We start from the raw sequence: 22,211 nt of genomic DNA, 5'->3' as shown, positions 1-22,211 counted from the left end.
CATCATAGTTCAAAGTTACTCTTATATAAAATACGTCCTTTATAAGGCTTTTAGTTGTGCAATAAATAAGCCATACCTCGAGCATAACCAAACAATTTCACAGTCAAGGTCCAGTGATTAAAACCAGCACTAGAAAACGGTTATCCACATAAATTGTTGTTGGCAAGCCGACTATAAAACATGTCTGCTCTGAGATGAACTATAAACTCTTTTATTGTTATTAATGTACCAACTTATGAATACAATATGTAAGACTGTCTAGTAACCTTATAAGTGATGTATTTGCTTTGTTTCAATATAGTAATTGATGCGGATATTTGCGGGAAATGCTACTAGAGAGAAGGAAATGAGGAAATGCAGATGGAAGTCTTAGGAAAAGATGGATGTATCGCTGAAGAATATTTAAGTTCCTTTTAATAGAGATGAATGGTATATTTAACGTCGTGTTGTCCACTGGAGGAGACAAGATAATGTTAATTTTATTTTTGTTTGACGATATAAATGTTAATACTTTTGTATACATACAATGCAGAAGCATAAACTTGGAGCTTTCTCTATAAATGTCTATGAATAGCGTATTATCAAGTAAAGAAAAAATGTGAAAAAAATCATAGGAAGATATTTTTTCTAAAGATTTAACCAGCGATGCATTTCTTAAAACGATTAAGTATACTAAAATTTAACAATAAGCATATTAGTTATAATTTATTACAGCAATAACTCACGATACCCATAAAGCCTTATAAATCAATGCCTTCAGACGAATTGCAAGATTGACAGACTAATCAAATCTTAAACCAAGTGTGAGAATACAGGTTTAATTGTTTTTTTGTTTTGTTCACAGGTAATATCCGATTTTAATAAATAAGGAGTTCGCTGTAAAAATGTGAAGGTGGTTTGTACTGGGTCGACGAGGACAGTATGTATGTATGTTTTTGGCTTTAAATAACGTATTTTATGTATATAAATTTTGTTATAAGGTCGTGTACTTTCTAAGTGATAATGAGTCATTATTGGTCATACGATTTTTTTGCGGAATTCTCGTAAGTTCAATATTATATTGAGGTTCTAAAGCCCCTCTAGTTATGAAGAATTTTGGAGGATAAAAGTTAGAAGTAGGTTTGAGTGAGTAGCAGTTTTATTATACATTCCCATATCTCGTTTTAAAGTCGTAATCTGTGTGTGGCTGGCATAAATCAATTCAATTAATTACTTACCGTTACTTGTATTTTATAACGAGTAACATATCCATATCAGGCAGAAGATAACATGTACTTCAATTAAACACAACCGTTACACATGTTACAATTAACTAGAACACAAAACATGTTAATTAATCCAATACTAATAACTACAAGCGCCACTATATTCTAATTAATCTGACATCTTTACTTTCTAAGTTATTTCGGTACAATTCTACCGAAAACTGATAAACACACCAATTTAATTTAGTGGTTTAAAGTCATTAATGGATACTCTAATAGGTCCCATAAATAACGTTGACGACCAATCAATGCAAATTATAATTTCACTAGATAATTAAAACATACTGTTGTCTACCCACATTTTAATAATATAGTTGTGTTTTTACCAAATTGGCTTGTCGATGACCAAAGACATTTGTGCTTGAATATTCATTAATTAGATCGTTAATTTGGTTTATGATTTGAAATCGTAAAAGGACAGACCACCCTATCTATCATAAATTATAGTTCATTTAATTTACTTAGAACTCGTAATATGTAGGCGTTTTACATCACTGCTTTACTTTTCTGTGTGTTTACATCAAAGCGATATACCGCTAAACCATAAACTTTAACTAGCGGATATAAAATTCTACAAACTTGAAAACATACAAATTAATCATGATTATTTTTAGAATATAAAGTAATACAGGAAGATCGGTACTTGTAAGGAATCGATTTATGTCTTCAATAAATCATTGCAAATTAAACAAATAGCTCTTTGTTAAATACTTGCACAATGAAAGGCCTTTACCAAGCGCCATGTTTGTACCAACGATAGTTTATAAAACAAACTTCTTATTTAGCAACAACGTGACACTTGATATGTAATATATTAAAAAACAACATGCCATTTGTGTTAAAACATTAAATAAATACGACTTTAAATATGGATAGCCAATTTTAAAATATGACACGGTGAATGGGACTCGGCGAAATTAATTTTATCCCGATACGAATTTTAAACGGAGATGACGTAACGTAATTTGAACGGTTCGTGGATTTCCAATATGGCGGTTGTTGACAGTAATAAAAAGCACAGCATTTAATTTTACAACTTATAATGTTAGCTGTTTTAGGAGTCTTATTACTTTCGTGCCATTTCTGGTTGCAGCAATTTCGTATACGTAACGCTGATGTCAACGCTATTCTTTGTTAATTCAAGATTTTTTTGTGACAAAATAATCGAACTACCCACAAGACTTTCGTCACTCGCAATATTTTCTCATTATTGAATTGTATAGGAAAGTGCTCTAGTTATAGATCATAAAGGAAAATAAATTGGGACAAATAAAAATAAATAGCAGAGCTTCAACGTCAAAGCAAAACTTAAAGTTGAGAGCATTCGTTTCACGCACGAGAACACTACTTTTCTACTTCGTAGCTCGTAAGTGATGCTTGAAAATTCTATTTAAGAATAATCGATGTAAAACGTTGCTCCTCTTTCATGTTTAATATCTTAATGGAGTACTCGCTAGAAAATAACGTAAAAGTTTTCTAAAAGAGTTTTGTGTTGTTTTTGTATTTTTTACTATCCGTAGTAATGGTTCACTTTGAGGAAGTATAAGGTTAAGTTTCTTGTACTATTTGGCAATTACGTGGGCAACCTTTAAATAACAGACAAGATTTTATGATCTTATGGACGTCCGCCCGCACCTCGTTTGCGTGAAAAGATTTCCTGTGGTAAAAGGTGATATTACGTGTAGAAACTAAATGTTTTAAAAAAAATCGTGAAAGAGTAACAAACACAGCTACATAGATCCATCCTCACAAACTTTCGCATTTAAAACATTAGTAAGATTATCTCCGATCTGTATTCGAACTAACCGTCAACAATAGGTAATATAGACGTATACATAATCCAGTCAGTCAGTTTAAAGTCTTCGCTTTTTGGATAATCTTCCCAAAAAACCCAATTAACACCCACAATGTATTTTTATATCAAATCGTGCAAGTTCAATTGCCTAATCCGTAGATTGTGACACAATAACGACGAAGGCTAAATCTTTTCACTGGCGTATTATTTTCAATTGAAGTCAATGTCATTGGCGAGGCTAGACGTTTCAATGGAAATAATAGCTGGTACCGAAGCATTGTTGGTTATTACTTGAATATCACTTTGTTTATAAACATACGTGGATTGTTATATTTTTGATAGAGTACGTTGAATTTATAAAAAGTATATTTTTCTTATGTGTTGTAGGAAAGGTCATTTCGTGTCATCTAATATTATTTTTATTCAATGATGTATAAATCAAAATCCATCACCATCTTTATCACAGCTTTTCACTAGCGACTATATCATAAACCTCCTCCCGTTTGCGATAGACTTTACGATCTGCCCAGGGTGCGAACACCCTTATTTAGATCCTTTCGTTGAAAATACCTACGTCTAAAATAATAATTAAAAATAAGTCACGTAATCTCTCTCTTGCCTGTAGAGTTTAAACTAAATCTAAAAATCTGGCTTCAATTTCAACGTGCCCTACGTTATCCCTATGGAGTAACTTTCAAACTTGTACAAAAACTATCTACCAAACTGGTCTGATTTATGTCCGTAGGTAATGATAAAGTTATCTTTTCTAGTTAATGTACTCGTACGTTGATAAAGGAAGTTTATCGTACGTTTTACTGTTTTCTGAGTATCGTTTACATTTTTATTGGTTAGTTATTTATTTTGAAGCATTTACTTGGAATAACCGTAGGAGTACACAGTCAAGTCAGTAAAGGACATGATGTGTACGTATTACATGACGTAGACAGACAGCGTCAAGTGTACTGAGCATGTCTACATAGCATGCATACTATTGCATACAATTAACCTTATATCATCAGGACTTTAAGTCAATTATAGATTGGACTGCAAAACGTAATTACGTATAGCTAGTATTAAGACTTACTTCAGGCCCATAAAAGCTTAAAAAAATCTTAATATTCAATATGACGCAGTCAAGGCAAAGAACATTTCTTTCTAAAAAGCAACTTCCTAACATTGAGTAGCGAGTTGACATACAAATTAGCTGAAAAACCTTGATTCTTGCAAGATGCAATAGAAACTGACTGAAAGATATTCGGTTGTCAATGGGAAATCACCTTACTAAGGTTATAAAACTCTATATAAAATGCACGAATACATAACAATACATCCGATTCGAACTATCACCTAAGGTCAGGCATTGCAGTAAAACCTATATTATGTCATATGCGTTGCTATGCAATTACTGCATACATAGCGGCTATGGAGCCGCCTAGCCGGATGACAATTAGTGAGCCAGACTACTGAGCCATCAATGTACATTGTACATTGTGCATAAGGTCATTTTTCACTGTCTATACAACTGTGTTTAATTAACAGTCGTTTTAATAGGTATGTTGTTTTTGTTTTTAGGTGATTGATTCGTCTACTGTTTGTTTGCTAGTAAAAAGCATTTTGATAATTACCATTTGCAAATAAAAAAAATGGTGTGCATTATGTCGTTCTGTTTTATTGAATCATTTTGAAAGACTCTTACTTTGTTTAATAAAAATACTACTTAACGGTTTTTCTATGGGCATTTTAAGCACCCTAGTAATCATAAGTGTTATATACTGAAAGAACACAGGGTACTTTTTAACCCATAGTCTTTGTCGTCGTCGTCTTTGTCATGGACGAAGTCGCCAGTAGAGGCTTCAATGTAAAATATAAATTTCACTAAATCATAGTCTCGTTTATGCACAAATCATATGATTAATGTTTTTAAATCCGCTATTCCCTGTCGGTTTTTAGTATAATACGCTGAATTTCATAGAAACTTTATTGAGCCATCAATATCGGTATTACAAAGCCTTGAAAGTCTTCTCTCTCTCGCTAGAGTTTTCCAATAGCTAATTTGTACCTATTCAAGTAACATTCAATGAGATTTTTCCACGCACTAATTCAAAACCGATGTCGGATTGATGAGTAACGAATTTATTTGAAAATGTGTTAGATTTTATTACAAAATAACAGAACACATTTTTTAAAATTTGTTTACTAATATATTGACGCGAATTTTGAGATATTGACGTGTGTTTTTTTGTTACTCTCTGAAACAAAATCTACTAAATAGAGTTCGATTTAGCACAGATTTAGACTGTAACTAAAATTAACAAATAATACCTATAGTATTATTAAATCCAAAGTTCTTTGCAAAAGCTAGTTCGTAATTTCATTTCTTCTTTTGTTAATATAATTTTTATACAAAGAATTTCATCAGCCATTGTTTTTACAAACAACAGAACAACGTTGGCCGTGCCGCAGTAATATTTCGAGCTTAGTTTTGTAATAGTAAAACTACGTAAGTGATTTATCGATGGGCCATCGCCAAACGTCCGCTGTAAACGCTGAGACACATATCTCTTCACTGACATTTATGTTTCTACACAAACATAAACATACTCGTACACTAATTCATTTTACACATTAAATATAATCACTAACGCTGAAGGCCTACTCAATACACTTTTATAAGACAATCTCCATTATGAAATAAATGAAAAATATTTATGACTATTTGGTGTTACGAAATTATTTTACTAGTATCTGCCCGGGTATTCGCCTGCGTATAAATATTTTTTTAACCCATTACTGTCCCACTGCCCACTGCCGGGCAAGGGTCTCCTTCCAAACGAAGGGGAGGGTTTAGGCCTTGAGACCACAGTGCGGGTTGGGGACTTATCGTGACGTACCTATGTCTATAAAATAATAAGGCAGAATTTTACAATCCTAAAATCTAGTTGTTCTTTGTTTGCAGTTAGAACAATTTTATTTGGTAACCATTAAAAATATGATGCCTTTAATATAGAATCTACACGCGATTCTATTTTCCAACCACTATAATAGTATAGTCGTCATTAAAAAAACCTTGGCAATAGTTTTATAACGAGACCTTTACCTGATACCGGGAATATAACATTCAGTTTTATTAATTACATCCATAATATTCGTAGCATTGAAACTCATGTCACAATGAACCAGTGCAACACTGACTCCATTACACTGAGGTCAATCCTTGGCCTTTATTGTTATTTTAATTACACTAATAATTAATTAAAACCACTTGTTTAATATACTCCCGTTTTTAACTCCCGTTTCCCGTAATTAAAGCACATTGATACTCGATACTGATTATATTTTTAATCTATATTTCATCCTGATTCTATGCAGGTTGCGATCTTTTGCCGACCTCTTTGGTTAATAAAAAAATATTATTTAAAAATGGAAGAGCTGTTTTATAGTTGCCAAAGTTCGCAGTAAAATAATATTTATTTTTTAACATGTTAATAAAAATCAAATCGCTTTAAAACCGCTAGGAGTTATAGCTAATTTGTTTTTAGTTTTATTTTATTACTTGTGTGTTTTTAGTTTGTATGTTTATTTTATTTTATGTACACTTATTAAAACGGTTTTGCAAGCGGTCAGTTTTATAGTAACACCATTGGTTTGCGTGCGTTGATCTTCAAATCTTAGAAATCTAATAATAGTTTCAGTTTCAGAGCTGCGCAAGAAGTTCGTGCCAATACTAACAGATGGCGTTAGTAGTCCGCAATTATCCGCAGTGAATAAAAAAAAAACTTATATTTAAAAACTAAATATGTATTATTTTCGACAATAAGTCACGAGCAATCAATTAATCTACAATCAAAACATAGTTGTAACATTAATCAATCACAAGAAGTAACGATCAATTACAGTAAACGATTAATCAAACGAATCAAGTGAGTTGTGAAGTCACTTAGGTTTAGTGAGTAATAAATCAGTTAGTTCGCCGCGACAGTTAAGGTTCAAGGTCCCGTTGGTCGGCGGCAGCGTGACCCACTGCAATGGCTTTCGGCTATGCATTACCTAATACGCGACGCTACGTAAACTGGCTGTAAGATACCGATAGCCTTACATTATACACGCGAAGATTGTACAAATGTACATTTGTAAATTATAAGCTTATCTTAAAGTTTGCTGTTATTCCTAAGACCTTAGGGGAATCAAATATCTATTGATAATGGCATATTGGTGATAGCTAATCTTCGCTTCCATGCTCTCTGCGGTAAAAATAGGCAGGTGTTTGGACAGCTTGATAATTATGTAAAGAAATAAATGAACAATAAGTATTTTCGTCTAACATCTCTTACTTTGTCTGATTTTTACATAAACTTCGCCACTTAAAAATAAAATCCTGCGACTCATACTGTCACTTACTTTGATATCAGTTTTTGTCAATAAATAATCCATTTATAAGTTTTAGACGGAACATATTTCCAATTTTGTCACCACATCAAACTTTCCTCTATTCTTACACAAAAATAATATCCAACTTCGTGTTCCGATTCCCTATGGATCGCGAAACGAAATTCTGGCAACACTGTGTGGCGTGATGTCCCGATTGTACAGTGGGTACGTGTCTTATTGTTTATTCAAATTCGAGCGAATGGGCCCGGGTTCCCACGGGCAGGGACCTGGCACCACTTTACACCTGACGAGCACAGAATCTAGGGGATATTTTGAGTTTCCAACACTGGGTCAAATATTAACCCTCTTATTCATAAAAGTATCTGAAGTTATAAAAGGCTCATAAAGAGTTTTGTTTCTTTCACTCCTTAGCGAAATGAAAAAGAGAAAACATATTTTAGGAGTTTTTTTAACTAAAATAGGTTTATAGTGTGTTTATGAATAAGAGGTTTTATGTACATATTTTACAAGCTTTTATTTACTTTGCTTCTGTGAATTTTGCTGGACTTTGACCCACTTGCCTATTTGTTTCAAGTTGAAATTGTGTAGAATCCTTAACTATAATACCATATTAATGTAGTGTAGTTAGTACTCTACTAAGTAAAGAACCTAACAGGCAAAACAGTATGTTAATAAACTCCTTTATGAACAAATAAAAGTTAACTTTATACATTAGTAAACTGCTTTAATATTATAAATAAATACTATAAGTTCTTTATATTTAATCCTTTAATTACAGCGACATCCCACAAACATACATTATGTATGACACATATGTATGTACGTACATGACGCAGTACATACAATTTTTTATTACAGAAGTACTGTATCAAGTTTCACCCCATTCTCTATAAAATTCCCACTCACAGTTTCATTCCATTCTTGTCTAAAAGCATGGTAATACATAATGTATCGCATGCACGTAGCCTGTACATGTACAAAGTATGTTATGTTTACCCTAGGTTTAATTCTGCATAACATTGTCCCATATTCACCCTCCACCCCTTTCGACCTCGTTGCGAATCTAAATTTGTGTTTATACCCTCACGTTGAACTCGGCGTGGTAATTTTTATGGATAGGTACGGATTTGGAGATTATGCTGTACTAAATATGATATTTTAGGTGTTCTTACGTTTAGTCTAATTTATGAGGACAGGATGTTATATTGTATAACAATTGATGCTCTGCTCTGGTACTGAATACAAACAATCTATAAGTGTATTAAACATTGAAAATAGAGAAAGGACAGTGTATAAGTTCGTCTGTATAGTTCCTCAATTACCAAGTATATTATTATCCTTTTTTATTTACCAGGCACTATCTTGTCAAACATTTGCTGCTTCTGAGAATGGCCTTAGAAAATATCTCATTAAATAAAACTGCTATTAATTTTCCTAATGAGATTACGCGTCTCTGTAGCGTGGTCGGTATGCGACTGCCGCTCAAGGGGTCCAAATGTGTACTTAATACACAGGTACACACTGGAAACTATAAACAAAGTCTTACACAGTTGACTGGTATCAATGAAACTGCAGAAAAGCTTTGAGGAGATTACACATCATATTGTACATGTACATATATCAGTTTTCCCGACCCGCGAATAAATGTACACAATCTGAACATAATATTCAATCAAGGCTCCCAATAATTTGCGGCTGAACCTTCACCTCTCGCATCATCAAGGGAGGCTATTAGACATTAATCAAACGTATGGCCTTAATCCCTCTCATTCGACGCGTACTTGCTACAAGAACGGTGATGGAGCCGTATTATCTAATTAAACATTGACCTGCCTGTGGCTAGTCGCTGGGTATTATTGTATGTATTTGTCACTAGGCAAACTATGATAAAGACAAATATATCATTGTGTCTTGATGACAGAAATTTTTTTGGCGAAGAAAGTGGTTTACGTACTTATTCCCGAAGCGAAAATTTTTTAGGTTTTTTGTTTCAAAGGTTGTTTTGTTGTTTGGTTGCGAGTCTTGTAATACAATGTTGTAGTTTTGGTATCAAATATGATATTTTGCTAAACATCTGGCGATTAATTTTAAGGTTACTTATAGATTTTGGATTTAATAGGTAGTTTAGTAGTGTATTTGATTTGTAACGGTAGCTAATTTTCAATCAAAATCAAATTACAATATTTAAAAACAGGACTCATAAACATGAATTGTAATGTCATTATACACCGAATCACATAAGCCATGTGATTTTTATTACATTTGGTTTGATTTGATAAAACGTCATGTTGATTTGATTTGTTGTTTCATCTCAATATCTGGGATCCAATTATCTTGTTCATCCAATAAACGAATTGAGATTGATGGTACTTTACGCTTACGTCTTGTTTTTATCATTTTATCAGCAATAGATAATGTGTTGAGATAAAATCTATTGAAATCTAAGTTTCTGTATACAATATCTGACATAGTTTAGCTGTGAAAGAGGTCCACAAATAATACAAGTAATATTGTTTCTGATAATTGTCGAAGTAGTCCATGATGCATAAAATAAAGCTTATGTATTTTTATAATTAATTCTTAATTCGCTATTACAAAAAGATTGTTTTAGCTGATGTTCTTTTAAACAATTGTCTTTCCCTAAAGCTATGTTTGCAGTTTACTTTCCTTAAAACTTCCTAGGCATAACAATTTTCTCTTTTTTTTTATAATGGCTGACAACTCAGACCTAATTATACGTAGTTCTCTAGTCAAATGTCCCTTTATAGGTGATATGGCTTTAAACAATAGTCACCCTAGTTTCTAGACCAATGAATATCTATTTGTATAATTAATAAAATATCGATCCTTAGTTCTGAAATAACACAATAGTCATTAGTCCCGCATAGTATTGAATACAATGGCGATATCTTTGATGATTTTGTTCACAATACAGTACTCACTACACAGTGTTTCATGCGGGCTTATTGCTGACGTGTCATGTCAACAATTGTTATACAATATGGGTAAACTGTTTACGTAATTATTTTGACAACAGATTTAAACTATAATAAATTAATTGTTGAATGAAATGTATAATGATTTGGTCAATAGTAATGTTATTATAGCATAATGTTTGTTAGTAAAATGAAGTAATTACTATATCGTTCTTAAAAAGTGATATTTATAGTAATTTCTGTCTGTCTTTTTCTATTTGAATTTTGGTTTAATTGAAAAAATTAACCAATAATTATATATTATAATAATGTATATAAACTATTATTAAACTATTTCTATTAAATAATTGTGTAATTAGGCTGTGAAATAAAATACATAAAATTGTATAATACAAAATATTTATTTTATATTAATTACTAATACTAGGATAATATAAATATGTTTATAAATTCTATAATACTTTGATTGTCAACACGTTTAGGCGTTTACAACATAATTCTAAATAATTGATATGTTTACAATTCCAATACGATTAGTATAATTTACTTATTGGCATATAACTTATACTATATAATATACTAAGTAAAGCTTCTTACATAAAAGGAATGAAAATAATTATAATAAATTATTTATAATAATGAAAACACAATTATATTAGTATTTATATAATATAATAGTAGTATGTTTATCAGTACAATATGTAAGTTGTGATTACAATTACTTTTATATTTTGATTAAATATAATGAATTGATCTGTTATTACATTTATTTTAAGTTACCTTCATTAAATTAAAGTTATATTTAAATTAACAATTCAAATATAAATAATTTAAAAGTAACTTAACACTTTTAGCTTCTTGCCATTTAATATTACATTCATATCGTGAAATATGAATGAATTGTGGCAATCAATTGTAGCTCCTCATACAATTTGTAATTAAATTCATATTTCCATCGAAACACAAACAATTACGTCAAAGTACTTCTGTCAACATTTACATTATGCAATTGCTTTTATTTTCACTTGAAAGATAAAGAATTGCTTTGTAAACATAAAGTACCTTAACCTTTTAGATAAGTAATTGTGTTATATTAAATGCAATATAAAACATTACATATTACTAAAGACTTCCTCATTTTTATGTAGTCTCATATTAATTAGTTATCAGTTGCCGTAATTAAGAATTTACAGCAAAGAAACATTAGAATACAGTATAAAATATTATCACAACACACGAAAATATCACAAATTATATACTAAACTTATACTATGAATACATTTGGCACTTCAAAATAACACAGTTAACCTTTTAATAAAGCATATGAAATTACGAGCCGAGAAATAACTAGATCTTACTCCTTTTGATATACTGGCATGTTTGTATGTCAATACATCCCATTAGGAGTTTAGTTTATGCTTTCTACAGAATCATTAATACATGTTTCTGTCACCTCAAACGAAATTTTGACTAGAATCATGACGATTACGTTATTTTAAAGTAATACGCCAATCTTAAAATGCATTGAATTGAGCAATTAATCCAAATAATGTCTTCTTCATCCAGTTTAACTCTTGGAAGTGAAGATGTTCAAAAACTTTGTCTTAATGTTGAGGAGGGTGGTGAAAGATCTCTTCACCTTCTTTTTAGGAGTTGTCTCCTGCCTCAAGAAAGGCTCAGAGTAGGACTTCTGCATCACAGGATGGCTAGGCAGTTCAGTTTCCTTCGGTACCTGATATTTGTACTCCTTAACTACCTTTTCTTCGGCCGCGTCATATCTGTAGAGAACTGAGTAAGTGCGCTTCACCTTTTTAGGAACCCTGGGACCAGTAGGAGCCCTGTCACTCTTGCACCGCTTGACCTTGTTCCTGCCATAGTAGTCTTGGTAACTGTCAGCGTCAACATAAATAAAACGTTTTCCCAGAGCCTGCTCTCTTTCCTTCTTCAAACTTTTCCACGAGGCGATGACAGACTCACGGCGGAAGGTCTTGTTAGGGTTGTGACGGCTGATGCAGTATCCAGGCTCGTCTTGTATGTTGGACGTGTCCTTCAGCGGAGAGCCGCGAGGACTCGGGCTGTAGTCAATCTCGTAGTCGTCTCTCGACACCTGGAATAGACATAAATTTCCTATTAGTCTTTGAGCTTACATAAACAACTATCAATGTTAATCTCCGGCTGTCCCATAAACAACTCTGTGCAGGCAGTGATCTTACGGATTATTTAAAGTATCAATAGAACGTCCCTACGTGACTGTCTGGACGTGAGGCTAGGCAACACCGCCGGCCCTTTCTATTATTAATAGGGTCGATTTACTGTGTGTTCAGTGCGTTCGTCATTCGAGCCCTTCGAGTGGTGCCCACATGTCTGACGCCACCTGTCGTGAGCGCCATATGTCTCAATCTACGGGAACTTGGCAATGTTTGTGTTGACGATTTTTAAATTGCAACCGTGAACTGTCTAGGAAGCTCAATAAAAGCGTAATATTTATAATTATTTGTCAACGTAAGGTCGTTCATCTCGATTTCTCAGCTATACAAAGGGCGCTTTTAATATGATGTCATCGCGATAAATAAACAACATTCCGGCGAAAGGTCGAACGATAAAAAAATATGTTTATTAAATTGTCCTTCGAAAAGCGCTTTCGGGTTTGCTAATGTGCCCTCAGAAGTATTAAAAGCTTTCACGTTAACGAGTGGGTTGCACAAGTCTCCCGCGGTTATGTGCGTTAGTTACGTCAAGTTAATTTGATCTTATTATTATGTAATGTTTTTATGACTTTCGTGGAATCCCAGAATATGACGTTGCCGGCCACTGGTCAAATAATGGGTCACGCAGAAATAGACGGTTTATTATTGGAGTTCGTTAGAACATGGTGTAAACTAAACACACGCGTGAAACATATGGAACTACCTCGCTCGTTTGAATTCATTCCAATCAAAAATGGAGTCATTATGAAATGTCTGAATATTTTAAAATAATAATTAACTGCGATTACTATTTTATTTTACTGCTGAATTATGTGAAATGATATAACATTCTAAATGTTTTGCTCGAAAAATTGGGGGCGATACATTTGTTAATGTCAACATGCAACTGGTTTACAAAGTACAGAATTCTACTTAAATCGTCTAAAAATGTTTCAGTTGTTGCTTCTTTGGTTTCTATTATCAAATTTACTTATTTTTTTGTTACGTGCTAGAGAAACGGAATATTTCAATGTCTATCGGTACTGACACGACAAATATGCGCGACTTTGTATTTTGACAGCTCATGTTGTGTAACATATTTTTAATGGGTTAGTGTAAAAAAACAGTGCAATGTTGCGAATTTAGGTCGCTACGTAAAAATGGGTCATTTTTAAATAGTTGTCCTATTAGCTGAGTTGGTTAACACGGTCTAATTAAATCGGTAAATTAAGCCTCACGTGCATCGAGGCTACTTATTTTTTGTGTTTTATTTTGTTTTAACCTTGTGCATTTTCGTTTTCAGGTAATTATTTACTGTCCATCAATGCAGACATGCGTCGTGTTCGGTGAGTGTCGGTGAGAGCCGGTGACGTCACGACATGTCCACTCCGCCCTTTCGGTGGCAGTGCGTGTCCTATTTCGACCACTCGTTTTGTAATATCACGTAAAATGCGTATAGTATTTCTGTCCCGTGCATGCTTGTGTTATTCGTGGATGTTATTATAGTTGTGAAGGTGATAACGTTACTAAAAGGCACCGTTAATTTTGTCACGGGTTATTTTAGAGAACGCATCGTTATACTCAATGCAATATCTATTATTGTACGGTTGCAACGTGTTTGTTACGTGCGTTATGTTGTTCGCGGTTATGATATATTGAGGTCTACGGAAGTGCTAACCTTCGAGTTTTATCTTATCCATTTTACCGTTGTACCACGCAGTTCTAGTGCTTGCAATATAAAGGCACTTATTAAAGTAAATACAGTAATTCTATTTCTGGTTCAAGTTAATTACACTTATGTAAGTGCGCTTAGTTTCACAAAACTGCCGACCATAATATTTTAATAACTCCAGTCAAGTAATTAATGACTTCGGCTTGTATTTTGATTTAAGAACAAGATTAGAAATCAGTACGATACTGTGATTAATTCGTATCGACAACATATGAATTGAAAATGAACTCTATGTGTGTGTATTTATAGTGTATTTTGTATTTGCAAGTGCAACAGTACCCAGTTTTTTAAGTACCGTTAAACCTCGTATGCGCAAACGGCGTGCAAAAAATACGGCACACTGTTTTTTTCTCCAATTTACAGCTACATACTCACATATATCCTCTTCAATTTTGCGATGTAATGTTTGGACTAGACTTTAAAAACTTCAGATTATAATTATTTTCCTCATTACTCTTACAATTTTAACGGTATTTAAACAATTTTGCAGCTGTAAGATTTAAATATAGAAATTCGCTCGGCCTTCTAAGAAATTTAAGCGTTAATTCTTCCTTAATTGATAGAAAGCAAGTTAAACGCGTCTTCACATCGTAAAGACTTGCTAAACATATTTTTCGTATGTTTTTCCAGCGGCGGGTTATATTTAACATAAATTTGGTAAACAATGCGCTGTGAGATTTACGCGGTTTAGATCGCGAATACGGGCGAGCCAGGGTCATCAAGGTGTTTCTGAACTATCCACTTTTATAGGAAGTATAGAGAACAATTTCCTAATAGTTATATGAAAGTGTGTTTGGAAAAGTAGGTATATTGTGCAAAAAAAAAAAATTGTTTATTGCTGATGCTTTTTATGTATCTTTCATTTTTAGAAGAATAGGCGAGGTACTAATATTTAACAAACAGTGTTTTGTAATTAAATTAGTGTATTTAATTATTCTGCCGTGACAGCCCTACATTTCTACATTCGACATTAGGCAAACGCATTCTATTTTGAGTCCAGTTCAAGTATAGGACGCTATTCTTAGTTACCAGTTACGTGCGTTTGAGCACGCAATTATATACACATTTACTATGCGAAACCTTTTGTATTATCTATTTATACACTAAATTATTTACCAAAAATATATCACTCAAAACACAAAGTCAATATTGTACCCTACTATTGTTGAAAATCAGTTGTTTCCTCATAGATTGGTTGGGATTTTTTCTGTTGTTTGTTTTTCTAAAGACCGCGCAATAAATACTAATGTTTTTACTGCGTAATTACTAAAGAATTATCGTAACAGTTAATAGATATAGACGGGTGAACAACCGATAAACATCTGATGAGACATTTTAATATTAGACAGTGACGTATACTACGTATACTTTGCTGACTAACTGTTAGTTGCCCACGCGCATTTTTTGTCCACTATGATTTTCCAATGAGTAACACAGTTTTTTTAATAATATTGCACCATCATGATCTCGTCACCCAGTTTAAAGATGACGACCCCTCGTCTAATGACTCCTATTACTGTTATGAAAATCAATACGAAAAATGCGTAGATACGTATGTTTTCTTCTTCCTAGAAAATGTGTTCTGCATCGACTGTTATTTACTAAGATAAATATTTTCCTGCAGTCGCGATAAATGTAGGCGTGGACTTCATTTATATCTCATCTAATGGAAATACGGTAGTCGGACGTTGACAGATATTTTATAATTATTTTAAATCGCGAAGATTTATATAAACAAATAATTTCAATATTTAAATAGTGACAAATCTCCATATTTCTGTCCGTCTAACTTATTATATTTTTAATGACAACGCCAGTGATATATGCATCTTATAATTTAACGCTTTTCATTTTTAAACTGTCGTTTGTCATCTATCAGATAGCTCTCCACTTTCGAAACCATAAACCGGAATGGCCGTCGAATGACAGCCATTAGAGATTGTTACACGAAAATGTCTAGGCACTCGCCCATCAAGTTCGGAAACCATGGGCTCCGGTGAAAGTAACCAAACTAAATTCGCCAAGACCGGTCGCCGAATTATGACGACCAGTATCAACCAATTGACACTTCTGACAACAGATATGACAACACACTGTTTATTTGACACCTAACACTTTCTATTATAACATTGACAACTACTCTACAAAAACAAAAAGCGCAAATTGTATCGAAATAATAATTTATTTCAAATGACAGTTCCATTTTCAAACAATGAGCGCCGTGAGAGTTTTCCATAAACAAAGCGTAATTGTTTTTTCCTCTGCGCTTCGTTTCCGAACGAATACGGTGCAGGAACTGGCCGTTAGCAACATTGAGGACTCACTTTTACTGTAATTGTATGCTAGAAACTAAATTTATGTGACTTTATAATTATAACCTTCACAATTATGAAATTTAGAGAAAGTAATACAAACTCTTATTAACTCCCCACAGCTAAATTCATCACGGTCACTTTTTAAAACTCGATAACCTTTACTGAACCGTATAAAATCTTTTGATGGAAGTAATCTTAACGATTAATCTGTAACGTTTCGATCAGATCGATTTTGGACATTGATTAATATAATACTCATTGCGTCAACCGAGTAGCCGTGAGGCTGGCTGTATGGGGCAATGTCAAGAGCTTTACCACAAAAAGAATGTGATTCCATATTCAAACAGCGGACACGCACGCGCTGCAGTTCAATGACAGCGACCATAGACAAGTCAGTTGCCTTTTAAGCGCATTAAAGTGGCCATGCACTTTGCGTAATAGTTACCGCTGACCACCGCCTGTGTAAGCTCCATTCCGTAATCCAAATACGTGGGCACGACTAGTTTATTGTACACCAGATAGACATCTAGCGCTAATCTAAACTCCTACTATCTAGCTTAATTAAACCGTCTAGCTACTAGACTAATTGTTATTCTACTTACCACGCTTTCCCAACTACCACCGAGGATGGTTTTGTCCAACATCTTGCCGCACTTATAGGTTTCACTGAACAATACAAAAGCCACTTAAAATGTTTGTTTTTCAATAAAAACTTTGTTGTACAATTAAATGTGTATGCGTATACGATCACGTTGTCACTAGGGAATGCTGTGATTTGGCACAGTGCACACCTCGAGCTTTCCTGAACGACTGAAGCGAATACGTTTCAGCGTCATATTTATAGTACGGGAGTTCGGAAAGAGGGCGGGTTTCAGGAAGACGGTTCGTTAGTATCTTCCACTTAACACGTAGTCACGCCTTCGTATTTTAAGGTACATGTAATATAGTTCGGGGAAGCCCGTCTAAATCCGTCTAACGGTAGGGGCGATGCATCCTTACGCTTACATTTTCTATGTCAGGATCTGTTACCGATCCACACTTGCGCACTTCTAAGAACTAGCGAGACTTCGTGCTTCATTTAATTATGAGTCGTTACAAAGCTTCTCTAAATTAACTTTCTTACTAACAGTTAGTATCAAATGACTAACGAGTCATTTTGATTTTATGATAACGCGTACCTTACTGTTAATTAACACATGAGGCTTCCAGATCATAAATATTTGAGCACTTTGAAATTGCGTACCAATTAACAGTTTATTATAAATACTAAACTCAAGCTAAATTAAAAACCGGTCCAGTTAACAAATAGTAAACAAATAAATTCAGTTAGTATAGAAATTCTAATCGAATTAATGTAGTTTCGTAACATTTGGACCAAATCAGATTGACTGTATACTTTTTTTTGTTTAACTGAAGCTTTAAACCGAAACAGAATTCATCCGAAATTGGATTCCTTTGAACTTTTTGGCGCGATTTTAAAGTGAATTTTCGAGTGTTTGTTTTAGTTTCCTTGCATGTTCCGTTTCGTTACCAAAGTGATACATATGATAGTATTTCATTGTGCAGAGATCATAAAAGCTTGGTGAAGAGTGTAAATAAACGAGAACGGATGTATACTTTTCATCTTTTCTGTAATGTCGGAAAGGAACTATCAATCAACTCGAAAGGCTTAACACAGGCGCGAGAACTAAGTGAGTTCTCAACGAGAAATATACATTAGCACGATTTCCTGCACTCTATACTAAAGCATCGAATATTTAACATTCAGAATTACTGATAGACATAAATAAGTTCTTATAAAGTAAACTTATCATTTTTTTGTACTTACAGCTATTGAAAAAAGCGCCTTAGTACAATCGTGTTTCATTCGCAAAGTAAATAACAAATTTGGAGAAAAGATAATCAGAGTAAACTGAATACATTTAGGGAAATAGACAAAGTTTTCCAACTCGATTTAAGCAAGTATCGGTAAACAAATTGAACCAATAAAACTCAATTCAGGTGAAACAGATAATTTGTTACATGAGGAAAATTAAAAATACTTTTGTACAACATTTAATTACGCACGACGCGACGTAAGCTATATAAAATGTAGGTCAATGAAAAGGTTCTTGGAGACGTTAAATTTATACCGAAATATGAGCTAAAGTATACAATAAACCACAAAAAACCACTAAGTCTTAAAATCTAACCCTCTTATTCATAAACACACTATAAACCTATTTTAGTAAAAAAACTACTATAATATGTTTTCTCTTTTCCATTTCGCTAAGGAGTGAAAGAATGAAAAACAATTTATAAGCCTTTCATAACTTCATATATTTTTATGAATAAGAGGGTAATTATCTTACGCATTTTGTATTCTATCTACTTTAAGCATAGTTAATCTTTATCCAGTACTAAATCCTATAAACCCTACAAATTATTTCCCCTTTATCCTCAGTTCAAAGGAAACCATAATAAATTCATAAATTCAATTACTGAAGAAAATTAACACATTCATAAAACTCTAAGTAAACCTCGGTTGAAGCTTAGTTATAAAATATAGGCAAGTAATATGTGGCTAGATAAATCACAGGTCTAATTTTCTAGATGACCTAGAAACAGTTTATTATAAGGCTTCTAGTAATAGCTTTTTAGGTTCTTTCCTAGAAGATAAAAGGAGAATTAATTTTTAAAGTTTTTCATAAAGGCGTTATTTACGTTTTATAGCCGGTATTTCGTTTAATAACCCATTTTGTTCAGTGGAGTTTATTAGATAGTGCTTTATTATCATAGGAAAAATGGGAAAAACCTCTACAAGGGAGGTAGGATCTGGGATTGGTGTCGATTCGCTTTATTAGAATAGGAAAATATTAAAATATGTTGATGTTTACTGTTAAGGAATACATCTGTAAGGGAGGTTGGATCTGAGTCCTTCTCGATTCGGTATCTTAAGCATATTTTCTGCTTCTTATTCTTTTTTAATCTCACTAATACCCAAACTTTGTCGATCTTAAGCTTATCAAAGATTTTCGAAATGATTCCTAAAATAACATACATTATTATGACCCAAAAATGACACTAAATATAACCAGCCTTTTCACCTTAAATTCCGACCTTTTTACTTGTAAGTTTACAGCCTCCTTTACGAGTGTATCGGCCGGTCGTTTGCGTCGGTAGCCAGTGCACTCCTGCGCATTGACGTCACGCCGCGATTTACATACTGAAACCTTAACATGAACCGTAAACCGTTGCCGTAAATAGTACGTAAAGTGCACTTGAAGCTCTATCGAGAGGTCTGCGACCGGCGTTTGTGCGTACATACGCTAGCTTGTCTGATTACCTTTGCATCAAATCAAGTTTTATCTTACAGGATGTTTTAAGATACAAAGTATCGACTGCCTTCATCCACTCTTCAAGTACGATGAAATGCAATTTTAGTTGAAGTTTTAAATACAATGTATCCAACTTAATACCTGTTTTTCGTGGTCTATTGAACGTAAAACGTGTCAGACGAGTTTCAAGCAATAACAGGAAATATAACTAACTCTTGTGTTGCAGTCTCAATTTATCGAACGCTAGATATTTCTACCTCTTATCTATTTCAGGTCATCTCAGATACACTTCAAATTAACTTTAATTGCGATAACTTTCTATCTTGTTATTCGAAAGGAAAATCCGTCTTCAAATCTCTCGGGGATATATTAAACTATTTTTTGCATGTCACTTCAATATTAACGCTCTTCCGACTTTCACAATCAAACAGACAATCTGTCAAGATTTGTTTGAATACATCGCGGTATACGTCAATTATGCCAATCCAATCTGTTTGGTATAATTCGCATAACAAATCGCGGAATACTGCAGCCTCGGCCTGATTTCATGTTTTTATTCTCACTTCATTGGAATAGGTAGATTGCGTAATTTTACCTTCGAATTGTATTCCGATATTCGCATCTTGAAATGATGCCGTGGTTACGTGCCGAGGGTCCCGTAACAATAGACCGACGCAGAGTAAAGATGGGCGTAGACATACGATCCTTTAATAAATCTGATAACGTATTTGTTGGTATGTCTATCTCTCTATCCTTCTACCTGATAAATAGATTTCTTTACATATACAGTATAGAAGGAGCTGTAGAAAACGCAGATGATTGAATCATTATTGAAATGTTCGTTAGTCGTAACTGTCGTACAAGCGTATATCCCGTCCCGTAATGTTGGGAAAACACGGGATTTTCTTATAGCCCAGTTCTCGAAACTTTGCTTGAAACTACGTAAGACAATATCTAAAAAGCTACGAGTGCACGCTACGAGCAATTAGCTCTTCACAAAGCATGATTTATCGGTTAATAAAGTCCGCTTTGTTACCGCTGCTTTGGACAACATCCAATATGGTGTAAGTTGCGTAATTTTGTTGTCGAGTTTTTTCTTCATGTTTTGATGAGTGTATTGACTTTGTTTACAGTTGATTCGAAACCGCAGACTGTTTTTTTAAATCCCTCTGATGGGTGTTTTTTAAAGCTTATTGATCGCGACTTCTCTTTGTGTACAATTGATGGAAACCAGAAAAGTACAAATTAATTTCAACGTCTGCTCTTTGAAAAGTGTTAACAAAGCGACTTTGAAATACTGCATTTGCGCATTCATAGCCCTGCTGATGCAGTCGTAGGTATTTTAATCTTTGTGTCGCACACAAAAGGTCTAAGATGCAATTGTGACTATTTGGAACAGTACCAAGCGAAACTTAAGGGTGACGTGTTAACACAATACGTGAAAACGTCGCTGAAATGTAATATTCAACACTGGTACAAACAGAGCCAACTTTCTGCAATTCAAGACTTTATTTTATTAAGCTCTTATTTTGGAAGAAAATGTTTTTTGAAGAAGGACTTGTGTTTTCTGTAGTTAGACCTCGAAACCTAAGGTTTGTAATTATTAAACTTCAGAATCGATATTAATTTATTTCCCAATGTGTTACTAGCTTAGAAATAGTAACATCTATAATGCAAATAATTTAATCATCGTTCATACAACAGGTACAAATAAGCGTCACTCTTAACATTAAACGTAACGCATTGTTTACTCTTACAATTGCACATTACTCTGTGCGCGATGACGGGATCACTATAAATAATGTATTGACCTACTTGCACGACTCTGGCGACTGCGAACAACGTATGAAGCAAATATATTGGGAGGGAACTTCTTTTTATTTAGAAAATACAGAGTAGTTTTGACAGGGCACGTCATGTCATTCAACTACTGACACTCAGGGACTTAAGAACTAACGATATGTAGATTAAACTCAAGAGACTGGCATGTGTAGTGGATTTGATTTTGTTTTATTTAGGAGTAATATGTGGTCAGCTAGTTTTTGATGGTGAAAATCGGGTTTCAAATTCGCTTCGTAAGTTAGATACTTTCGTATTGTCTATCAAAACTGTCTGCAGGTCATCGTTTCATCTGACTAGGGGACGTCGAAGTCGTAACATTGTCTGGCTCCCAGTCAGCTCCCTAGGACTCATCTGTCCCGGTCATCGTCCGATTGACTATTACGTGCACGAGATCAAGTGACAAATAATACGGCAGCTTTTAGCAAATGTTTTCT

At 33.7% G+C, this 22,211-nt stretch overlaps 2 protein-coding genes across 6 annotated transcripts in view; one reads left to right on the top strand and one right to left on the bottom strand.

The window, feature by feature from the left end:
• The window catches only part of Dyrk3 (Dual-specificity tyrosine phosphorylation-regulated kinase 3), a 144,988-nt gene that overhangs the window by 84,125 nt on the left and 38,652 nt on the right, over positions 1 to 22,211 (top strand). The window lies entirely within an intron of this gene.
• Positions 10,785 to 17,440, bottom strand: LOC142983991 (uncharacterized). Its single transcript, XM_076131255.1, has 2 exons — positions 17,221 to 17,440; positions 10,785 to 12,492 (listed from the first exon to the last, which is right to left on the bottom strand). Exons 1-2 carry the CDS (start codon positions 17,260 to 17,262, stop codon positions 11,953 to 11,955), a joined length of 582 nt encoding a protein of 193 aa, XP_075987370.1. The 5' UTR covers positions 17,263 to 17,440; the 3' UTR covers positions 10,785 to 11,952.

The sequence above is a fragment of the Anticarsia gemmatalis genome, chromosome 25, assembly GCF_050436995.1.
Source record: "Anticarsia gemmatalis isolate Benzon Research Colony breed Stoneville strain chromosome 25, ilAntGemm2 primary, whole genome shotgun sequence".
NCBI lineage: Eukaryota > Metazoa > Arthropoda > Insecta > Lepidoptera > Erebidae > Anticarsia > Anticarsia gemmatalis.
Note: the sequence above shows the minus strand (reverse complement) of the source record. Positions and strands in the feature narration are given on the sequence as shown.